Genomic DNA, 23,887 nt, shown 5'->3' with positions numbered 1-23,887 from the left:
AGGCACAGAATCCACGTTGCTTGAGGTGGAGTGTAAAGTTTCCACAGTCAGTGATGGTTTGAGGCGCCATGTCATCTGCTGGTGTTGGTCCACTGTGTTTTCTTAGGTCCACGGTCAACGCAGCCATCTAAAAGGAAGTTTTAGAGCACTTCATGCTTCCTGCTGCCGACCAACTTTATGGAGATGCAGATTTCATTTTCCAACAGGACTTGGCACCTGCACACAGCACCAAAGCTACCAGTATCTGGTTTAAGGACCATGGTATCCCTGTTCTTAACTGGCCACCAAACTTAACCCCTTAGAAAATATATGGGGTATTGTGAAGAGGAAGATGTGATACGCCGGATCCAACAATGCAGAAGAGCTGAAGGTCACTATCAGAGCAACCTGGGCTCTCATAACCCCTGAGCAGTGCCACAGACTGGTGGACTTCATGCCACACCACATTGCTGCAGTAATTCAGGCAAAAGGAACCTCAACTAAGTATTGAGTGCTGTACATGCTCATACTTTTCATGTTCATACTTTTCAGAAATCCTTTTTCTGTATCGGTCTTAAGTAATATTCTAATTTTCTGGGATATTGAATTTGGGTTTTCATTAGTTGATTGTTATAATCATCAAATTAGAAGAAATAAATGTTTGTAATATGTCAGTCTGTGAGGAATGAATGTCTACATTATACAAGTTTCACTTTTTGAATGGAATTACTGAAATAAACCAACTTTTTCATGATGTTCTAATTTTATGACGAGCACCTGTATATGCAGTGTGGTGAGTTTCCAAGGTAACCAGTGATTGTTTGTGTATGATGAAATATTTATTACTAATGTTCCATTTAATCTGTGCTGGAGCTGTTTTAATCAGTCAGAAACAGGATTCTTTTATTCACTATGCTTCAGCTTGACTTCATGTTGAGGGTAAACTGTGAATTCATCTAAAAGATGAAGAAAAAAAACCACTTCCTGTGTGTGTGTGTGTGTGTGTGGGTGCGTGTGCGTGTGTGTGTGTGTGTGTGCGTGTGTGTGTGTGTGTTAGTGAGAGTCAGAGGGAGAAGCACCAGGTTGACTTTGAGTCTTTTCTCTCATTCAGCAGCTTGACTAATTAAAATATTCTGGAAGAAATTTTACAAACTGGATCCAAACTGTAAAACGAAACAAGAAGTTTGTGTTAAGAAATGGAAGTCCAGGCTGTGCTCGTCGTCCTCTTCATGTTCGCTTCCACCGTGAAAACTGATGCAGGTAAAGATGAAAAAGCTGCTTTATTTCTGCTTTATGTAGTAAATATAAAATAAGTTTTACTGCTTTGCTTTTCTAATTAATCCATATTCTGTCATCTAACATGATATTTCATAACATTTTATGTCATTTGGTGTTTCCTGTACTTATGTTTTGTACCTGCTGCTTCATTTTCAAGATTTATCTCTGTTTATTATTCGTCATTTATATCTAAATTCATCTGGTCGTTTCTTATTTCCACTACGTGAACAGAACAAACTAAATATAATATAATAATATAATATAACAAACACAAAGAGATTTCAGTAAAAGAATAAGATCAGGTGAAAATAGGTAAGAAAACAATAATAATAATAAAAATAAAACACCATAACTAGTAACAACCTAAAATGTAAAAAAATGCAAAATGCAGCAAATTCTGTTTAAATTGTTTTTAACTAAAGTTCTTTTAAAAGTGCAAATGTGTTTAAAACACTTTATTTTCTGCTGTATCGCCACATTTTATTCATTTTATCATCTTTTACAGATTGTTGATGGAAAATTTAGTTTTTATATAAACATATAAAATTATTGTGATATAGTTTAATATAATACTAAAACCATATTAATAAAATGAGTTAAACCATCCAGGGTTTGCAGAAGCTGAGAGCTTGTAGTGCTTCCTTTTGTCTCAGAGAATTAATGAAGGAGTCTGTGTGAAACTATTAATTTAAACAAGTCCAATTAAATAACTTGATATCTGTCTAACTGTTTAAAGGAGGAGCAGTCTTCTGGAGAAATAAGGTCACACTGACCTGTCCAGGCGAAGGTAAATGGTATGACAACGAGAAGGAGATCCATAATGGGAAAACATTACAAACTGAGTACAAACAACCATTAAAATACCGCTGTGACTACTCTGAAGACGATATTGAAAAGACATATTTTTTCTACGTAAAAGGAAGGGGTACGTATAGCATTTTTCCTTTGTCTCGTGTGTGTTAGTCACTGAGCTCACACTCGTTAAACGTTTCCCTCCAGCATGTGAGAACTGCTTCGAACTGGATGCAAGTCTCTTCGGGCTGGTCATCATCGTGGATGTGGTCGGGACAGCAGCTGTGATGATGATGATCTACAGGTGCACCAAGAAGAGAAGCTCAGATAAACTCGCTCACCCCTCTAAACGTAAGAACTATCAATCTTAATAACTTCTGTCTCTTTGTCTGATGTTCTTACACACCGTTCAGTGTTCTTACACACCTTTCAGTCTGGATAAGTGTATTAATGTTTATTCTGTCCACATCACAGCACCTCTTCCACCAGGGAGCCGACGTCCAGCTGGCCCACGAGGAACCTACGAGGTATGTGCTGCTGGCAAAGTTTCTAAACACCATTTTGTTTTCAGCTCATCTTCCCATACTGGACTCAAAATGCCCATTTAAAAAAATGTTTTTATTTATTCATTCATTAAATGAACAATGCATATCAAGTATCAGTAATAAATGTGTAGGATTACAGCCAGAGACTATTTCTATCCTCAGTCCCTCAGCAAGGCAGTATCTTTATTCTCTATAAACTAAACCGAATTTAAGTCCAATCCAACGGAAAAACATTAAATCTGCTCGCTTTTCAAGAGACTGACAAGAAAATAAATGTCACTATCACAGATTAAGGAGAGACAGAAAAAACAAAACGTTTTAATGGCAATTTAATGCATCATTAAAGGTTCATTGTAGCTCTTAAAAACTTATCTGACCATTTATGTACAATATGAGGAGAGGGTTTAATCTTAGTCCAATGGTAGTATTGGGTAAACACAATTATATGATCCAATATCTCCTCTAATCCCACTGTGGAGTTTTTCTTATATCATTTGAAAATTAAATATATGAAAATAATTAAACAATATGGACACTTGAAAATGTGTTAATGATGTGGCTTCATGTGTTATTAAAACAAACTATACACAGATCCATACCAGCATCATTTCAAACCATCCCTGCAGGATCTGGATATCAATATGTTTCTCATCTATAATTTTCCTTGTTAATATAAAATAATTTTACCAGTTCGGTATGTAAAACACAAAACAACAGGAAAAAAATTTAAATGAAACTTTCATTTACTTTGATTTAATTCCAGACAGGATGAAGCCAGGAAATTCCACGCTTTGTTTAATTATCTTTATTTTACGTTTTAATAAACATCCAGTTTCCTTCTTTGAGGAAATTCTTAGAAGAAACATTTTCTCAATTTTTAGAAAAAAAAATTCTCAAAAAAGAACATTTTCCCGTCCTTTGCTGAGGAGCATTTTTTTAAAAAGCTGCACTAATTCTGAAATTCTTGGCTAATGTTAGAAATACGCATTTAACTCCAATACAGATTGTTTTTATTTATTTTCTTATTAAAACCTGGGGAACAATAAAATGAGCTCTATAGCCAGCCTTAAATTACTTCAATCCTTAATCACACTTTCTTTAAATCAACAGAAATTAATGAAAATAAATGTTTAGAGCCTTAATATTAACTTTTAACTTCAATACTATTCAAAAGACGTTTCAGTCTTTTAACCTATTAAACCATTCCCAACTCAGCGACTTCTCAGCTCTTATGATGTGTTATTTTCTCAGATTAATTAAATTTAAATACATATTGTCAACTTTAAGGCAAAATAAATGCAACCCAGCAGGACACACCTGATAAATATCAGCCACCGTGTAAAGTTGGTGTTAACGTATTTTTACTGATCAGCTGATTAAATATTGGCCAATGTCACAAACTGTAAAATGAAACAAGTTTGTGTTAAGAAATGGAAGTCCAGGCTGTGTAGTAAATATAAAATAAGTTTTACTGCTTTGCTTTTCTAATTAATCCATATTCTGTCATCTAACATGATATTTCATAACATTTTATTTTGTGTGTTTCCTGTACTTATGTTTTGTTCCTGCTGCTGCATTTTCAAGATTTATCTCTGTTTATTATTCGTCATGATGATCTAAATTCATCTGGTCGTTTCTTATTTCCACTACGTGAACAGAACAAACTAAATATAATATAATATAATATAATATAATATAATATAATATAATATAATATAATATAATATAATATAATATAATATAGCAGCAAATTCTGTTTAAATTGTTTTGACTTAAGTTTTTTTAAAAGTGCAAATGTGTTTAAAACACTTTATTTTCTGCTGTATCACCACATTTTATTCATTTTATCATCTTTTACAGATTGTTGATGGAAAATTTAGTTTTCATATAAAATTATTGTGATATACTATAATATAATACTAAGATGTCTGTGTTAGGCTGATATTTTATATTTCATTATTTTTTACGGCATTAATTACCAAACTGCAGCACCTCTAGCCATTGTTGCCTCTAGAACATATGTGTCAAACTCAAGGCCCATGGGCCACATCTGGGCTGTGAATTAATTATCTTTGGCCCGCATGATCATATCAAATCACTATTAGAGCTGGCGCGCTGATAGAGTGCACGTACCACCATAATACTACAAGTCCCACAATGCACAGCCACAAGTGTGTACCTCACTCGTTCTTTAGCCTGATGAAGCTACTTGTCAGCAACCCTTCTCCCAAACAAATGGCTAAAGGAAAAGTGAAAGACTTTGAAAACAGAGTAAATGTTATTGGCGGGCCTGCCTGGACGCTCAGTTAAACCTCTGCAGATGATTCAGAATGCAGCAGCACATCTGGTCATCAACCAGCTTCTAGCACCACATGACAGCACCTGGACTCAGCAGTCTGACTACGACTTCATTATGATGTCCCCTCCTGTTTGATTTCTTTCCTTGTGTTGTTTTTACTCTCAGATGTAAGTCGCTTTGGAGAAAAGCGTCTGCTAAATGACTGTAGAATGATTGTATGTAAAGCTGTGTGTCTGTGTGGAGACAGTGAGGCTGTAATGAAAGAATAAAACGTAAGAAGACACTTTGACACGAAGCACCATGACAGATAGAAGCATCTGGACAGGAAACAAAGGCTCCAAACGGTAGAGGAGTTATTAACCCTTCAAGCGCTAGAGTTTTCAAAAGTTTTTAAGTAAACTGTAAGCAAGAAAAGTGTTGAATATGAACCAGAGTTTATGATGGTAGTAAAATTACTCATCTAATTTTATACTGTGGCAGCCCAAATTGGCAGTTGGCAATTTATTTAATGATTAATAGGTAATACTTAATAGGCTCTTTTAATTCAGATTCAGTATGTGCAATAAGGTCATTTTATTACGTTTTAATAAATATTGAACCAGTCTGGCCCTTAACTTGTTCCATTTTTTTAATTTTGGCCCGCTGTGTATTTGAATTTGACACCCCTGCTCTAGAAGATCCAGCCTTTTGTAGATCCTGGTTTTGTAACAAATCTGGATTATGATCACCTGTTGGAAAAACATTAGACTTCTACTGGGTCATTACTGTTTTTTTTGGCTCTCTTTTTTTGTTTGTTTGTTTACATGTTGTATTCCTAAATGTACAGATGAATATTTATTAATACCAATCCCTTGTTCAGCACCCTCATTAACACAAAGTCTAAAAAAAAAAACAAGCAAAAGAAAATCTGCTCATAAATCCACGTAAATTTATATGAAACCCTCAATTATTTACTTATTTTTTATGTTTTACTAGGAGATTTACAAATGTTTAATGAACGTTAGCATCCATCACAAATGTTTGATGAAAGCGTGATTTCCAGTGATGTACACAGTGATGGCAGCTGAACACTAAAACTTTTGGTTGTGTTTTGGAAGGAACTACAACCTCGCTCTCGAGCTACAGACACTTACACAACTTTGAACAGGCTGCAATAAAGACACATCATCTAGAGGCATCAGCGACATCAGCCGTGTCCCCAGCAGCATGCAGATACTGGATTTCTGTGTTTTATGTATTAAAAAAAGACTTATTTTGTCAGTTATTACCATGTAGTTACCTTATTACATCCACATTGTACATCCACACTCTTAAGTGATAAAAAATAAAAACAAATATGATTAGAAATAATTTTTTTTTTAAATTATGTAACGCTGATCTTCATCTGATCTGTGACAGTTTTCCTGTTTTCTAATGCATAACTAAAAATATGTTCATACAATCTTGTTTAATTTTGGATGCATGAGCTTAAACTGGCAGCTCAACGTCACAAGAGACTATGCAATAAGTTTGTCAACATACATAAAAGATGTTACTATTAAAGGACCAGACGTTGCAGTTAACATTTTACTTTGCATTTTGTTCTGTTTAGTGTGGCGTTCATTGAGCTCTGTGCTTAACCACATGTACCTGATTTTAATCATCCGGTGACAGCTAAATATAAACTGGATGATATTAGTTTGGACAGGTCTTTAACCCCTTTCTACACTGTAAAAAAGTGTAATATTAAACCTTTATTTCCATATTATTTTGTGTTTTTTTTCATGTACTGTTTTAAATACGGGGAAATACTGATAATATTATGGAAATAAACTGCAGATTTAGACATCTAATGTAAAATTACATGAAAACCTTGAAACTAAAAATACATAAAGTCTCCATGTTTTCATTTCCCTGTTACAACGCACATCAATTTTCATCATAATTTCAGTCAAATGTAAAGGTAAATTGCTAAATTAAGGTTTAATACTGTTAATACTGTACTGCACTGGAATATTACCATATTTAAAGTTTTCATTTTTACAGTGTAACTTTTTATTTTTTTTATTTTTTGTCTGCTATCTACTGATGATAATTTGCCTTTTTTTTTTTTTTTTTAGTTCCTCAGTCTGGAAATTTAGGATTTTTGATGTTTATTTTTGTATGTCTTTATTCTTCATTACACTCTGATGTGTTTTCTTCTTCTAGCTGTAAATATGCCACTATTGAAATAAACCACAGTCAACCCTGATCTTGTTTTTTTTCTCTGCGTATACGGTTGGAAACAATACTGAGTTGGTTCAGCAGATATAAACTATATATGATTCATGAGCCCACAGGTCATATCCGTTGCGCTCCCCCGCAGGGCGCACATTTACAGCAAATGTTTCTTATTTAGTTTCTTAATCTTTGATGTTCTTCTGCCACAAACATGCTGGAAACATCTCACAGATCTTTTAAACGTTTCTTTGTATTGCCTATTTGATGCAGTTAGGTGTACTGATAGTACTGGAAGCAGGAAACATGATGCAGTAGATCTTCTCCAGGCAGATTATGATCTATTATACTGTAAACTGCTCAGAGGTGAAGCTTTTGTGGAAACACTCCCACACATGGTTATCTGCATCTACATCTAATGTATGTTTGTTAGTGTGAGGGAGATGCAAAGAGGTGAAGGGGGATGATTATCAGAGTGTGGGGGTTAATCAGGGTTGCAACCCTTAGATGAGCTATCTAAAGCTCCTTTCTTTGATCTTTCTCTGTTTAACTAGAAAACAGCAGTTGGTAGTTTTATCACAGTAAACATCGAAAGGAAGACGAGCCATGATCAAAGAATGGAAGCAGTTAGATGATCTAATGAGGCTCTCTAAGTTTTGTCTCTAAGTTTGTTTTAACATTTCAGCTATTTAAAGTAATTGTGTTACTATATATATTTACTCATATATGCTTTCCTCATCGTATCAGATGACTAATAGATTTTTACGTGTAGTAATGACAACAGCCAGTGGTGCGCAAATTATTTTATATCTTTTATTGAAGCTTAAATACAATTTCTTGTATGAATGTGCTTTAAACCAAAGTACTGGTCATTTTTATTTATAAATTATAAGTTATCAAATCAGGAATACTCTTACTAAAAAATATGCATACATCAAAAGTGGGGCACCCTCCCCCACCCTTATCTACGGTCATGTGAAAAACAAATTCTACAAATTTATCAAGACATTTTTTAACAGCCTAATTAAATACAATGCCAAGGAGGAAAGACATCAGAAATATGCTGTTTTTGCCTGTGAAGATGTGAAAGGTCATTTCTGACAGGTATACAAGACAGCTGTTGACCTTCTTGAGAAGTAGACGTCCAACACTGTAGTGAACTTTAAAAAGTATGGCATCCAGCTGTTAAGCTTTGTTTGAGTTAAGGGGACAACAAAGTAGAGTTGTAAATGTAAGAAAGTTAGAATAGATATAGCCAACTTGAGTTAAGCTGGAGGGTTGGAAGTCTGTCTCAGCAGGTAAGCAGGTCCTAGACAAGAGAAAGGGTACACCCTGGACAGGACACCAGTCCATCGCAGCACCAACACAGAAAGACAATCAACCATTCACACTCCTACATGCAAACTCCCCACAGAAAGGCTGAGGCTTGAACCAGGAGCCTTTTTGCTGTGAGCCAATGGTGCTAACCACCACACTACCATGCAGCCCAGGAAGTCAGTTCAAATACCCTTTAAAATTCACCTTATTTATCATAAACTACTAGACCACTGCAGCCTCATCGCAGGCTATTTCAAAGGCACAATTAATTATATCAGTAAACAAAGTGTTCTTTAGGGTTTGAACCCTGGCTGAGCAGTGGGTTCGGGATCATTAACATCTTTTGAACCATCTCAAAATGTACTTCAAGTCCTTTAGATGGTTCAGGTTTAGAGTATATTTAAGGTGAATCTGAACCCAGTGCATAGCCTGTAACTTTCAGCTACAGCCTTAATTTAGGGCCACACAAAACCCAAACCCCTCAGTTGAGTTTAATACTTACTTATTTAAGTTTTTTTTTTTTTTTTTTTACTACAGTGCAGCAAATCATCCTAAGGTCGGACTGTGTGATGTTCAGCAAAGCCAGTTGCAGGTTTGGAAGAGTTACCTGGAGAAATTTTCTTCCAAGGTGTTGATGTTTGGTCATGATGCACAGCTCCGTGTTTATTTTCACATGTTAAGTGAAAACCACTCACAGCATATCAGCACAAACACCTCACATCAGCTGTGCAGAGGTGCTGACACGGTGGTGGAGTGGTGATGATTTGGCTTGTAGCCACTGAGTCCACCAAGAACTCCTCTGTATACCAAGGCATTGTGGGGCCAAACTTGAGGTCTGACAGCTCAAGCTTGGATGAAACTGGGTCATACGACAGAACAGTCATGCAAAACACACCATCATCATCCAGACCTCACCTTGATTTAAATGTTGTGGTAGGGTTTTCAGAGATGTGCATATACAAATGCTCACCAACATCACTGAATCTTTCCACAATGATCTAAAAAACTGATAAACTTATAGAAAATAGCAACCTCAAGATATTGCTTTTAACACACTGCTTCTGCATTTTATTTAGTTTTTGTTAAATAAATAATATGATTACACATTCTTATTTTTCATTGATGAAACTGGTAAACTGGTACAGTTTAGCTTCATTTCAAGCCATCTCAAACAGACCATTATGCATTAACTCAGCTATCTGCTTTGAAATCACATCTGAGGTCAGGAAACAACACATCTCAAGCCAGTTTTATCAAACACAGTTATGTGAATCATCTTTTCTGAGGGGATGTGTGTGCAAAGCAGACATAAAACACCTAATACACCCGACCTCCATCTTGCTGATAAGATGAGAGGAACATGAGACATTATGAGAAGAAACAGGTCAGCTGATGTGAGATTCCACACAGACAATGCTCTTCCTCAGGAGAGAGGATATCTGTAAAAGCATGAGGAAACACCCTGTTATCTAAAAAGAAGTGAAGGAACAGCAAGGAAGATAACAACGTGAGCTTATAAACACTCATTAAAGATGACTGACAGCAGGAGCTGCAGTATAATAGACTGACTTTCTGCTTATGGCGACAGCGGCACATGCAGGAAAACCTCTGTTACTCCTACAGAGACTCTCTCATGTCTCAAACCAAGAGACAAAACCATGAAATTAAAAAATAAGCAAGGTAAGGTTAGTTTATTTGTATCGCAGCACATGGCATGAACAAGACAATTCAAAATGCTTTATTTAAAACATTGAATTGAATTTGAATTGAATTGTTTATTTCGAATAAGCATGAAAAGTAAAATAAAACAAAAAACAAAAATCAAGCATACAAAAATAAAAAATACAAATACATATTTGAAAGGGAGTGAGAAGAAGTATAACTTATGAACTCCCACCCTTTCTCCTTAAATAATAAGTAAACATGATACCCTCCTGATTTAGGCCTGTCTGGAAGCTAACCTGATATTATTAGTTACATAACGACTTAAAGACTTAAATATTAAATACACAGAATACAGCCATATTCAATGAAAACATACACATACATACACACACTTACATACACATAGTCATAGATACCCGTACCCATACCCAGTAGAAGTGATCAATAAAGAAAAATAAACACAAGCGCAATATCCTTATAACAGTTAGTGCTACTCAACACGTTCTACATCCCTATATCTCTGGAAAATAGTGTCTTTGTATTTCAATTTAAATTGTTTCATGGCTGGACTCTGCTTCAGATCCATAGACACCCTGTTCCATAGTCTCACCCCAATGACAGAAACACAAAAACCTTTCCTGATTGTCCGGATTAGGGGAATATTAAAGTTAATTTCCCCCTTAATTTATAATTTCCCTCTTATATTATATTTTATATTAAAAGCATAACCTTTTTAACCTGGATTTAAAAGTTTCTACATCTGGTGAAAGTTTAATCTCCACTGGCAGTTTGTTCCACTTGTTTGCAACAACAGCTAAATGCTGCTTCTCCATGATAGTCTGGACTCCGTCTGGACTAACTGACCTGAGTCCATGGATCTAAGAGTCCTACTTGGTTTACATTCTGTGAACATTTCACAGATGTGTTCTGGTCCTAAACCTTTAAGGGATTTGTAAACGAAGGGTTTAACATCTATTCTGTGACTGACTGGAAACCAGTGTAAAGATGTTAAAACTGGTGTGACATGTTCAGATCTCTTAGTCCTGGTAGAGGCAGCAGCGTTCTGGATGAGCTAATGTTTAATGCTCCTTTTGGGAAGTCTTGTTAAAACACTAATTAACCACACAGCAACACAGAATGTTTAGAAATGAATGGAGCAGCAGCCAAAATTAGAGCAAAATAGATCAAATTAGCCCAAATCATATCTGCATGGTTTATGGTTTTGTGTTTTTACATATCTTTGTCCAGGAGTTTTTTGTTTCATAATCAGTCATTATGTGTAACTTATCTGTTCTTCCTTGTGCATCCTCCACTGTAACTTCGCTCCTCTTTAATAGGGCGATAATGATTGATTTAATGGCTGATAAAGCCATGATGAAGCAAAAGCTAAAACCAAACGGTTTTCAAGTTAATGCAATCACAATGTTTGCCTCTTAAACATAAAGACATCGGCCTTTCTTGAGAGTCATATCCTTAAATTAAAGCACATTTACAACCAAAGACCAGGTCTAAGGTGTCTCTCAGTTTCTTTGCTTGTTTTGCTCAAACAGTGGTGTCTTTCCTTGAATCTGTCTTTGAAAAGCAACACCTGGATATTTTTGTTATTTCTTTATTGAATAAAAATGGCCTGGTAGCACTAGATTATTTCACTGATAACTGTGGAGTGTGCCAGGTAACTATCACATATCCTAACTCATGTTAAAACACAATCAGGATGTCTGGGTCCAACTAACTCTGAGGTGAAAGTCTTTCTGAGAACTCATCAGCTTCAGCATGAGAACCAGGTGAAAGGATATTGTTGTCCGATTCAGGCTTTTATTGATGGAAGGATAAAATGTTCATATTAGGCCCTTTTTTGTCTTCTTGACTATAGACTATTGTATTCCAAAAGCACATGGCAGCTATGCCGTCCATATCAAAATATCAGAGCAACGTCCTTTGGAAGGACAGCAACCAGACACTACTGTCCTAATAAAGGGTATTATGGTCCAAACAAAAGGGCCCCAAAAGGTGCCATAAGATCCCCTGTTGCTCTTTCACTCCTACAATACTGTAGATATTTACGTCACCACAAATGGTTGTAGCTCTCATCGTTGGGGGGAAACCTGTATACAGTATTTGTTTACGTGTGCTTCCATGTGAGGAGGTGGAGCTCCTGTCACTCACCCTGATGTGGGATGGATTGCCTGAAGTCCATCAATAAGAGGCTACAACCTCACCCTGCTTTAAAATCTCAGTTTCACCAAATCACCCGACTGCCACATAGTCTTTCAGCACAAGGGGAGGAAGGAACAAAAAAAAACAGTAAGTTTAATGTTTATATCTTTACAAAAAGCTCACAATTATGCTAATTAAAAACTATAATATCCTACATTATAACAACAGTTTTGACCAACTAACCAGTACTAACCAATGCCATAAAAACATAACTGGTTCTGTACTATAATTTTGAGATGCAAAAACAAGCTACGTAGCTGGATTTGAGGTTCTTTTTCATAGTATGAATATGCGGCTTGATGACTGATTATTGATGTAATGCAAATAGATTAAATAAAGCCAGGCACTTTGTCCTACGTATGCTTTGTATTTACACCTTACACATTTCTATTTGTGATCACAAGAATAAAAATTCTAAATATAAAACTTAAAAAATGAAGTTGTTAAAGTTAAAATGTTAGCAAGCTAATGCCTAGACATCCAGCAGACATCCTGTTGTTGCGCAAGTAAATATCTGAGCTTCAAGCTACTAATATTTAGTGTTATTTAGCTGACAAAGGGTTTTGTTCCTCATTAGATAACCTAACTAAACTTGCTATGTCTTATTAATTCAGATGCTCTGACATGTTTGTGTCATAATTTATAGTTACTTTATACAACTATATAATTCTTTATTCATTTAAAGATTTATTCTTTTAAAGACAAATAGCTCTCCAGTTTATTGCCTCTGCTCTGATCCAGTTTCCCTCTTTCCTCTTTCAGATGGGTGTATTACCACTCTTGCTCCTGTCGGGGTCACTGTTTCTCTGTGGTCATGTAGAGGCCCAGACCGCTGCTGAAATGCTGAAAGACGCAGCCCGTAAGCCACACAGTCATTTACGACTCCTTACTCATCCACATAACATGGGCAAATACAAATGCTTTGCAACCAAACTACAAGCAACTTTATGATTTATGTTTCATTTATTTGCAGCAACATCTTGCTTCAAAGTGAAACACATCTCTTTTTTCTCTTATATCTTATTCCAGTCCAGTGGAAGGGACCTCTGACCTGCGAAAAATGGGACTGCAATTGTACTTTTAACCGCCAGCGTAGCTGCTGCTGTGCAGCCAATGATATGCACCAAATAGAAGAAGAAACCTTTACTAGGATTAAGAATTTGTGGCACAAAATCAACACACTGAATAACAGAGTACAGGCTTTCACAGGTAAACACTGGTTTTTACAACACCAGAAGGTTTTTCTTGTAATTTTGATGGTAGTTGACCAATGAATCCATCTCGCTCTCTATTTTTTTTTTTCTCAGATGGTTTCAAAGTTGCTTTCAAGGCCTCTATGGATCCAAGTATTGCCATTCTAGCTCCTGGATCTACTGACTATTGCTTTGGCCCTTTCAATGCCAATATGCCAATCCCATATGCCTCTGTAACTCTTAACACTGGCAACGGGTACAACCCATCTTTGGGTAGGAAAATCACCCAAAATAATATACTCCAATGACAAAACATGGAAGATTAACTATTATCATTTAATAAAGCCATCCCTAACTCTTTATCTCCCTCCTCAGGTGTCTTCACTGCCCCTGCTCCTGGTACTTATGTGTTTTCCTTCACAGTCTACTCCTCTGTGGAACAGAACGGACGCCTCTACCATAAAGTAAACTCAGCTTTTAGAAACACTTACCCAGTTTACCCTGCATGCTAACATGTGTTCTGTTGTAGGTCCAGCTGATGAAGAATGGGGTGATAGTGGTCGGTGTGTGGGAGAACAATCGAGAGGATAGTGAAGACAGTGCTACTCAGGTAAGATGAGCAAAGAAATAAAAACTGTGCACAAAAGACTCCCTTTTTGACAGGACTGTTTACTGTGTGTCCGTTGTCAGGTTGTAGCCCTGGAGCTGCTGCGAGGTGATCAGGTCTACCTGGAGCTGATGTCTGGGAGGAAACTCTGCACATCTCTGAACTACAATATCTTCACTGGTTACATAGTTTACCCCTACATTAATCAGTGATGCACCAGCTGCAGATTCAGGCTACTTTACTTATATGAATCACGTTATCTGCATACAACTGAGAAGTAAAGAATTATTTTTGTCCCCACCAGATGTAGGTTTTTGATCTACATGTTCCACAGTTCAAGAACCCCAGCTGTAGTTATAAGCAAGATCGGCATATCCACATGATCAAACACAGAAGATACACATTTTTTGCAAAAAATTGTGCTTTGATTTATTTGAAATAAAACATGTATGCATGTGAATGAATGACATAATAAAAGTGTATCTGAAAGGTGATGGACTTATATTTTTAAACCTGTACAGACACTTAAAGGCATCGTCCACGTATGGAAGCAGGCAGAGGTACAATTTATATAGCAATCTGGGACTGATGACAGAGGGTTTTATCACAGCTGCTGCAGTGAGCAGTTGACAAGAAAACACTGAACAAGGGTCTGTCATGCAGACTCATTACAAATGAATATAAACCACTGCCAGACTTTGTAAACTCCTTCAGTTAAGCAAACATATGCTGTACATACTGTTACCCAAACACTGAACATCTGGGCATGTCAGTCATTCCAGTATAGACTATATGAGGCAGCAAGAAGCAATAGATTGCAAAAGTTGTAAAAGAAAGTTTTATCTCATATCTTTATGCTAGTTCTGGGGCAGCAAGAAAGCTTATGGGATAGAGTCTCGCCCATTCAGCACCGGTTGTCTGAAAGCCAGCCTCCGTTTCCTTCCTTCATCTTCATCTCCCTCTTATCTCCTCCCTCCTTAAACATTCATCCTTCCTGTCCCTAATCCATTCACCTCATCCTTCCCTGCTCATCCTTATTCATATCCATTCATTCACTCTTCCCTCATCCTACTTTCATTTTCTTCAGGCATCATCTGGGGTCCAAATTTTGTTTTCTCTGGTTGGTGGGAAATACCATATGAGTCAAACCTTTACATTCATCCATACCCCACCTCCAAGTTTCCCTTAACCCTGTCTATTTGACCTCCTCCATGAACCAGTAAACTCACACTGTTGAGGTGCAGCCCTGGAAAATGAAATATTAGACAGAGGCTAACTGTGGACCACTGTTTGTCCAAAATACATCATTAGTTAGAGTTCAGACCTTGTGCTAATCAGGTTTATGCATTTTGGAATTATCTTAAAAAGTGCCATTTGTTTCAACATTTTAATCCATTAACTGATTTTTGCTTTATGAGTCTTCTTTTAAAGCTGATGTTAAGCTGTGGAGGAAATTTCTGTTCACCTGTTTAGATTTTAACAAGCCATAAGATATTTTTTCAGAACAAAAGTAAAAATAATGGATCAACGCAACAGACTTCCAAACCTTAAAATTCATCACACATTCAAAAGTGATTATCAAGTGAAGAGGAAACCAGGAGGCATTTGACTCATTGAGCAGATGTAGTTTACCACAAACATAATGGTTAAATATTAGTGGGATAAAAAGACAGACCAACACAAATAGCTGTTCAATCTAAGTCCATAAAAAAACTAACAATTTTGAAAGTTTTAAGGTAAGAATTCTACAACTGAACACAATAAGGAGTGCAGTGCTAACCTAGAGGAATAAACCCAACTACGGTTCTCATCAAGTGGAAGCAGGTGTGTAACTAACAGGGAACATGGGTGGTAATTACCAAGCAGTAGACAGATTAATAAGAAGGCAAGAAAAAAACAAGAATAAAATAAAAAAAGAAAAACAAAGTCTAAGTTTAAAATAAGGGCAACAAAAAACAAACAATAATATAATGAACGAAGCCAAAAACACAATAATTTAAGCTCCGTGAGTTTTACAGTGTATAAACTGCTTCTGAAAAGACTTCTTTTTTAAATGGTGGGAATTAAATTAAATTAAATTAAATTAAATTAAATTAAATTAAATTAAATTAAATTAAATTAAATTAAATTAAATTAAATGCACACATAGAATAAATGTATAAAATTGAATAAAATGTACACATTTTTAATGGATAATTTAGTTATTTCATGACATTTTTATTTTATGTAAAATCCTGTAGTGACGAATTAAAATCTGATTATTGTCAGTGTAGAAATATAAAAATAAATAGTTGCAAATAACAAATAAAATGATAACTACAAAAATAATAAAATGATAAATAATTCTTTTGTTTTCAGTGAATGTTATCATGAGTCAGTCTGTTGTTACCAACACAGCATGCACATCATTTTATATTGCATAAAATATACATTTGACAATACATTTAGTACCAGCAATACACTTTGTTAGAAATGATCATATTTTTGAAGTTATATTCTTATGAGGTAAAATAGACAACATAACTGATCAGCACAACGGTCCAGGGTTTAAATCCCGTCCACTTGCAAGCAGTGTTACAAACTATGCATGTGGTTTGTTTTCAAGTGCTCATTAAGGTCAGCAAATGCTTATAATTGCACTGTTTGCTTGATCGTTGCAGCTTTATCTGATTTGAATCATCTTCATCAGAGCCAGCTGCAACTTTAAATTCAAACAACATATGACGCATGAGACCGTGCACGGTAACATCTGGCTCTGCTCTCGTTTCAGCTGATGGGAGCAGCATTAAATGAAGGGAGCAGAGCAATAAAACCTGAAGATTACAGAGCCAGAAATGTAGACAATTCACATGTGGCAGAGTTTATTGTTTTGTTGTTGGTTTATTTCCCTGTTTAAATACTAGTAAAGGCACTTTACAGAGTCATTTTGCAGCAAATGCTCATTATTCACATCCTGCACATGAAGTGCAGAAACAGGGTGCAGAAACAGGCTAATAATATCAAGACTCAAGTCTTAATGTTGACATGTCTTTGTTCAGCTGGTACAGAAAATATTTTTCACCACTGAAATCTGACTCTTTGTCTCAGCAGAGTTCACTCGTGTGTTTGACGGTTAATGTGGTTGCATGAGTTTCCCATCCAGAGTGTGATTAGACCAACTTCAAACTTTCCATTGAGGATCGGTTATAAGCAAACGTTGAACATTAAATGATGCTGCATGCCAAAAAGCATTCGTAATGGACTGGTTGGGTATACACAGACAGATCGTAGACAGCACCCAGGACTTACAAGGAATTCTCTGTCTAAATAATGACTACTGGCCCATCTTACCCCTCTCCTCATGAGCCTGCCACTATAACAAAGGAAATGACCTACTCCTTTACTCTCTTCCCTATAACCAATTATAAATTATTTCGATTTTGTTTTAATTCCTCCCATCCCCCTCATACTCAACATTTAGCCTCTTTGAATGAGTAGTGATGTGGTGAAAGTATTTGGAGAATTCCCTCTGACCAAACCAAAGCTGCCTGGCTGCTGTCTCTCTCCTCCACATGGAGAAGCTATCCAAATAAGGCTGGGTGTTTCAACCTGACGTGAGAGAAGGAGACGCAAAACACAGAGAGAGGGAGCTGCTGAAAGGCCGTGGCCTTATAAGGATGAAGTTTCCTTTTTTCCTTCCCCTCTCTCCCTCCTATTTCTCCTTCGCTCTCCCTCTCTCATCCACCCTCCCTCTTGTCTCTGATCAGACCAGTGAAGTCATCTTTCCTCCTCTGCAACCTTTTCAAGCCGGCATTTTTGGGAGGGAGGTCCCTGCAAAGGATATACAAACACTCGGTCAAGCATCCAGACTGGTTCCACACACTGCACCAGCGGCCAGCAGAGAACTCGCCTAATTCTCCACACAGTGAGTATGCTTCTTGTTTATTCTTCCGTAAAAGATGAATTCCCCTACTTTAAGACCATCGTAACATCCCATCCAACAATGTTTCTTTAGGTTTCTTTTCTATTAATATAAAGGTGACAACAGCAGGATTTTAAGGTAAAAAGGACTTAAATTAAAAGCTGTTTTACAGTGTTTTTCCACACATAACCTACCTTACGAATAAGTTAGACTTGTTGCAAATATCCTCCCTGCTTCTCTTAAATGTGATCTTGATGAATTTGAGGGATAATCTAATAATTTTCCCGGCGAAGTGAGACTGCAGAACCAGAAAAAAGATCCAGACTGTGCTGCATATTTTTGCAAGTGCACCACCTATATATAGTTTCATTTGCACATGCGAATGATCCACTGCCATATACTGGTTTTCCATCCATCCATCCATCCATCCATCCATCCATCCATCCATCCATCCATCCATCCATCCATCCATCCTCTATACCCCTTAGCCCAAGGGTCGCGGGGATCCTGGAGCCTTTTGCGGGCGAGATGCAGGGTATACCCTAGATAGGTTGCCAGTCCATCATAGGTTTATATATATATATATATATATATATATATATATATATATAAACACCTATTGAGGGGGATACAGATGCACGGTAGCAAATCAACGTACGTATGCTGACATTTAGACACAAAAATTAATCTTTGTGGTCATATTTGAGTCTAATGTTTTTTTTTAAATATATATTTGGACTGATAACTAGATAATCATTAAGAATGGCAGCACACTCATGATTCCAGTAAAAGGAGGCCAGCAGCAGATGTGACGAACCATTGGGCAGCTTAGTTTCTGAACAGCAGCAACAGGAGCAGATAACACTATCTAAACTGTGGCAGCTTATAAACAAAGCAGAGGCACAGCGGATCATAAAGCCAAGTACTGTTCATTAATGTGAAACAGTGGCTCCGGAGCATTGAGCCATCAAAGTCAAAGGTAATACATCAGCTCTGACAAACAGCAGTTACACAGTTTGTCAGAATAATCAGAGCTGCGAAGGGCCTTGGCAGCAGTTTCACAAAATCCTTTTCTGTGCTCACAACAGTCTGGCAGCTCAGGGCAAAGCATCAGTTTCCCAACAGCTTTAGGAAACTAGAGACATGTAACAAAAATAACTCTGAAGCTGAAACAATCATCCATCATTAAGCTGCTTGAGCTTCCTTCCACTTAACTGATAAAACCAACCATCTCTATGCATTTCACCCTACACTGGTCTGTTTCAAACTCATACTGAGGCATCAAATGATTACTTTGCTAAACACAGCTCATTCATACCAAATCATTATTTGGTGGTTAGCTGGTTAACTGTAGAGGAGGCAAGGCTGCATGACGCCAAGTCCCCACAGGCTGCCACAGCAGCCACAGCCCTCGCACTGGTTTCCTGTTCTGGCATTAGGCATATTACCATGGTAATAGAGAAACAGAGCAGTAAAAACACAAGAGGGAGACATGGATGAATGTGGGGACAGAAGCAATGAAGTCATGTTTGTGGGATACAGTACTTTGGGACTTTGAGAGGAGACACTTTAACCTTTTTTCCATCTTATAAGCATTTGGTTTTACTAATTTTTATATTTTTCTTAATTGGTTTGTTTTCAAAAGAAAATATGGTATTATAATAATTATAAATCCAATTTCATTGCAATACTAATTCATGTAGCAGCTCTAGTGACAGCAGTAGTTGACTATTTATCTTTATAATGGCAGAAATGTCATGTAACTATTTCTTAGTTATAATGCTTGTCAGAGGTGGCAGCATTTGTAGGGTGCTGGCAGCTGAAGTAAAAATTTTAACAGAAGTAACTTCAGAAAAAAACAGGTTTTGTTGAAGCTATGTGAAGGGGGAAAAGTAATATCACGAGTAGTTTGTAATAGGAGAGGAGAGGCAGCCAGACGGCACAGAAGCTCGTTTTGAAGATAATCCTGACTTACTGGATCCTTGGCTGAATCCCAAGCATAACAACAGGACCCTGGATACTCATAAATACCAGCAAAAAAGAACAGGCTGTAACGGACTCACTTAACCTCCAAAAATATGCATGCATGCAAGCACATTCTCTATTCTTTTCTTCTCTTCGTGCAATGAAAAGAACATATTTTCTTTTTTTTTTTTTCCTCCTACAAAGAGTATATTGTATGTTATTTGCAATTGTGGTTCACAGAGTAGTTTATGAGGCTAACAACTAGAGGCCAATGAAGAGGGGGGAGAAAAGGGGGAAAGTTACGGACATACCAGACAAACATTACTCTGTAATAATGATTGCATAATGACGGATGTCAGTGAGAATAGCATGGTGTATAAGAATGTGTTTGTGTATGCCCACAAAGGAGACGATGATGGAGTATCTAACGTTGCGGGTGTATGTAAGTGAGTGTGTTGTCTGGCATGTGTGTTTGGTTTTTGGTGGTCTGGAAAAGCACCGCAGGGAATGCAAAAATATTAAACAGGGTTGGTGGTAACACACTGTGGATGCTCCACACAGGAAGCCAGTAACATCTTAGGCATATATTTTTAATTAACTTATTTAAAACTAAGTAAAAGTAATTGCCATGGGTTCTTTACTTATGGTTGTTTGTTTTTTTATCCAAAACTGACTTCTCATCAGATTTAACTTAGCTCCCAAAGTTCTGTTTTTTTCCCCTGAAATGAAGGGAAGAGAAGAAAGGGCGGATCCTTTTCACTGTTTGCTCTGTATCTAAATAGACTCAGTAACTAAAAATCTCCACTTCCTTATTGCTCTAACTAGAAACTAAACACAGAGGCATACAGAAATATTAAACTGTAGTGCCTGTGGTTGAATTCAAACTTGTTTTTCTGAGTCATGCTAGCAAACTTGACTGATACAACCACAATAGCCACAACCTGGCACAGAGCTAGCCAGCAAACACTTATCTGAAATACATCACCACTCCAGTGCACAGACTGTTCTTCCCAGACTCGGTATCCACAGAGTCTAGAAAAAATATCCTTCCTTTCACTGCCCTTCAGACTCCGAAAAGCCAAAATAATGATTGTAAAATCACAAGTTAAGTAACAACCTCCAATGGCCATCTTCATCTTTTATGTACAGTGTATGTTCTGCACATATTTGCACATATCTGTTGCAGGTTTTACATTTTTCTTACACATATTATCTGTTATCGCTCCCTAATAAAACTATAGTTAAAAGTTTACTGCTCACAAACAGAAATGTACCGTCGCTCCTGGCAACAACACATCTCGTCCTGTGCCAGAAATGAGACTCCATAAGTCCTCGTTTTAACCTTTAACATCCTAACTCTGAACCTCCCCAGGAACAGGATCGTTGACGTGACCTGACATCAAGATGGCAACAAAGGTTGGATGGTGCTGACAGCACTTTGATATGAGTTTTGCACTTGGCTGTTTGCCCAGAGGCAATACAAAGGCATAAAACTGAAAGAACATAAGAAAAATAACTTTTTGCTGGCAGTGTGTATGTGCTGGCAGACCTACTGCCTACAGGATGGAAATGTGTGTGTGTGTGTGTGTGTGTGTGTGTGTGTGTGTGTGTGTGTGTGTGTGTGTGTGTGTGTGTGTGTGTGTGTAAAAGGACAAAACTCAGCTGGCTGACATAGAGCTCCCACTGTACACCATTTTGCCTCAGACATGCTGATGGTTCTTACACGGCTGAATGGAGTACATTAGGAGACACAAAGCTGTTATTGCTACTGTTCTGAGAAAGGTATTCAAAATGAGCGCTGAGCATTTACACTCGTAAAAACACGCTTCTGGCCTGCATGTCGTCAGTGTTTGTGCTGGTGTATTTTGTATGCTACATTATTCTGCAATGTGTAAATCCCAGCTGTTGTTTGTCTTATTTGAAAGTAACTAAATGCTGTAAAAATGGGATTGAATTGTGCACTTAGGCAGCAAAGTGACAAAGTTTTGTAGTATTACATTAATATTGGTTTTAATTTATAATAAACAGGTAAGAATTATTACCTGAGCTGCCAATCATCACTTTCATCTTCCATATTGTGACAATAGACATAAAGGTTTCACATGAAGATCGGATTTCGTTCTCTACATTTTCGTCCATCTGTCTTACCTCCCAGAACGTCAGCGGCATGGCTAACAAAGGTCCATCCTACGGCATGAGCCGGCAGGTTCAGGATAAGATCGACAGCAAATATGACCCAGATTTGGAGCAGATCCTAGTGGAGTGGATCAGCCGTCAGTGTGGCTCCGGTGTGGGAAAGCCCGAACCCGGCAAAATGGGTTTCCAGGCCTGGTTGAAAGACGGATGTGTGAGTGCACTCACCCTGTTTGACTAATTATTTTTAGTACAACTTTCCTCGGGATGAATATTTTTTGTGCTTCTCCTCCCTTTCCTTCCTCATCACCTGCTCTACTTCCTTTTGTTCCATCTTGTCTCATCAGATCCTGAGTGAACTTATTAACAGTTTGTTCGCTGGAGATAAACCTGTGAAGAAGATTCAGAGCTCGCCCATGGCCTTCAAGCAGATGGAACAGATCTCACAGTTCCTCAACGCTGCAGAGAAGTATGGCGTCACTAAAACTGACATGTTCCAGACCGTGGACCTCTGGGAAGGTTGGAATGGTTCCCAAGTTGCTGCAAACATTCAGGGATAGTAGGCAAGGTTTTGGTGGGATAACTGATCCTTTCATAATTCAGACTTTATTTGCTTCTACAGGTAAGGACCTTGCTGCAGTGCAGAGGACCCTGTCAGCTCTGGGTAGCTTGGCCGTCACTAAGGACGAAGGCACGTACAATGGAGACCCTAACTGGTTCTTCAAGTGAGTCAGATGGAATAAACTAGGTCAACAGACTCTTAAAAAGTGTTGTGATTTTGTCTACTTGATAAACATTTTTATTTTTAATGCTGCAGGAAAGCACAAGAGAACAAGCGAGACTTCAGCGACGACCAGCTGAAGGCAGGCAAAAATGTGATTGGCTTGCAGATGGGGTCCAATAAGGGAGCCAGTCAGGAGGGCATGAGCTACGGAAGACCCCGACAGATCATGTAAAATCACTGAGCTACGCAAATCCGAAACCTCTTTAGCATCAGATACCCCTTTAACCCAGCCAACTGTTCCACTTCAATGCCCCTCTCTGCTTTAGAATGAAGGGATTTCCTTACAACTACTTCTCTAGTCTTAAAACTTTCCATCAAGTACTTAAGTACGTGCCTTCACTGGGGACAACTGCAGACCTCACCACGCTTTGTCTTCCAACTGCAGGACTACCTGTACAACCAAAAGCCTGAAGATGCAGTGGTAACCATGAAATGACCAAAGAACTATTTAGGAGATAAACCAAACCATCAAATACCAAAAGAAAATCTATTCTTTCATCATTCAAAATGGAAGAAACAGTTTTCTTATCTTGGCTAATTCTCTATATTCACCTCTGATCCATCGCAGACTTTTGAATCATAGTGTAAGATTTATTTTACATTTTGAGTCTGGATTCAAACAAAAATACCAATTTGTTTACAAAAATTTCAGAGACCTGTGTTTTCTCACTGCAACAATATTGTTTTGTAACACCTGTAATGTCAGTGCCAATCTTTTTGTACATTGTCTTATTAAATAATGACTTTGACATACATTTATGGCCTGACTTGTGATTCTGGATATTTTAGTCTTGCCATATTAAAAAAAAAGACACATTTGTATTACACCTGTGTGAAAACATCTCATTTTTGTTGTTTCTTAACAGAGCATGGCCATATTATATAATTAGCATGTGAAAGACGGTAGAAAAAACATCATTCTGTGCACATACACCTTCATTTCTGTTATTGGAGTTGCCAAACATCCCTTTAAATACAGTTTAAAGGTAAGCTGCACCTATAAAACTAAAAGATGT

The 23,887-nt window shown here is 37.3% G+C and overlaps 3 protein-coding genes across 4 annotated transcripts; all 3 read left to right on the top strand.

Moving 5' to 3' along the window:
• The first annotated feature begins 1,029 nt into the window (after positions 1-1,029).
• LOC121645560 (T-cell surface glycoprotein CD3 epsilon chain-like) lies at positions 1,030-7,123 on the top strand. Its single transcript, XM_041994049.1, has 5 exons — positions 1,030-1,239; positions 1,994-2,182; positions 2,257-2,400; positions 2,524-2,576; positions 5,991-7,123. The coding sequence occupies exons 1-5, from the start codon at positions 1,176-1,178 to the stop codon at positions 6,048-6,050; spliced, it is 510 nt and encodes a 169-aa protein (XP_041849983.1). The 5' UTR covers positions 1,030-1,175; the 3' UTR covers positions 6,051-7,123.
• Positions 7,124-12,317: 5,194 nt separating this feature from the next.
• Positions 12,318-14,572, top strand: cbln18 (cerebellin 18). Its single transcript, XM_041995318.1, has 7 exons — positions 12,318-12,375; positions 13,051-13,147; positions 13,318-13,497; positions 13,596-13,754; positions 13,857-13,945; positions 14,011-14,091; positions 14,172-14,572. The coding sequence occupies exons 2-7, from the start codon at positions 13,051-13,053 to the stop codon at positions 14,298-14,300; spliced, it is 735 nt and encodes a 244-aa protein (XP_041851252.1). The 5' UTR covers positions 12,318-12,375; the 3' UTR covers positions 14,301-14,572.
• A 3,245-nt stretch (positions 14,573-17,817) lies between these two features.
• Positions 17,818-23,694, top strand: tagln (transgelin). Of its 2 annotated transcripts, XM_041995277.1 has the most exons (6): positions 17,818-17,992; positions 21,327-21,370; positions 22,110-22,301; positions 22,435-22,606; positions 22,710-22,812; positions 22,905-23,694. In XM_041995277.1, exons 2-6 carry the CDS (start codon positions 21,359-21,361, stop codon positions 23,041-23,043), a joined length of 618 nt encoding a protein of 205 aa, XP_041851211.1. In that variant the 5' UTR covers positions 17,818-17,992; positions 21,327-21,358; the 3' UTR covers positions 23,044-23,694. The 2 variants fall into 2 exon arrangements, with proteins under 2 accessions (XP_041851211.1, XP_041851212.1); XM_041995278.1 differs by lacking the exon at positions 21,327-21,370 and having other exon boundaries at positions 17,820-17,992.
• The last annotated feature ends 193 nt before the right edge of the window (positions 23,695-23,887 follow it).

This window comes from Melanotaenia boesemani, chromosome 9, assembly GCF_017639745.1.
Source record: "Melanotaenia boesemani isolate fMelBoe1 chromosome 9, fMelBoe1.pri, whole genome shotgun sequence".
Taxonomy (NCBI): Eukaryota; Metazoa; Chordata; class Actinopteri; order Atheriniformes; family Melanotaeniidae; genus Melanotaenia; species Melanotaenia boesemani.
Note: the sequence above shows the minus strand (reverse complement) of the source record. Positions and strands in the feature narration are given on the sequence as shown.

Bases quoted from the DNA above. Each gene is read 5' to 3' on its own strand.
- LOC121645560 (XM_041994049.1), top strand. From the start codon at position 1,176: ATGGAAGTCCAGGCTGTGCTCGTCGTCCTCTTCATGTTCGCTTCCACC. The intron at 2,401-2,523 runs GTAAGAACTATC...TCCACATCACAG, and splicing joins ACTCGCTCACCCCTCTAAAC to CACCTCTTCCACCAGGGAGC. The intron at 2,577-5,990 runs GTATGTGCTGCT...GTGTTTTGGAAG, and splicing joins GCCCACGAGGAACCTACGAG to GAACTACAACCTCGCTCTCG.
- tagln (XM_041995277.1), top strand. The intron at 22,302-22,434 runs GTGAGTGCACTC...TTGTCTCATCAG, and splicing joins CCTGGTTGAAAGACGGATGT to ATCCTGAGTGAACTTATTAA. The intron at 22,813-22,904 runs GTGAGTCAGATG...TTAATGCTGCAG, and splicing joins GACCCTAACTGGTTCTTCAA to GAAAGCACAAGAGAACAAGC.
- cbln18 (XM_041995318.1), top strand. From the start codon at position 13,051: ATGGGTGTATTACCACTCTTGCTCCTGTCGGGGTCACTGTTTCTCTGT. The intron at 13,755-13,856 runs GTAGGAAAATCA...CTCCCTCCTCAG, and splicing joins CGGGTACAACCCATCTTTGG to GTGTCTTCACTGCCCCTGCT. The intron at 13,946-14,010 runs GTAAACTCAGCT...GTTCTGTTGTAG, and splicing joins ACGGACGCCTCTACCATAAA to GTCCAGCTGATGAAGAATGG.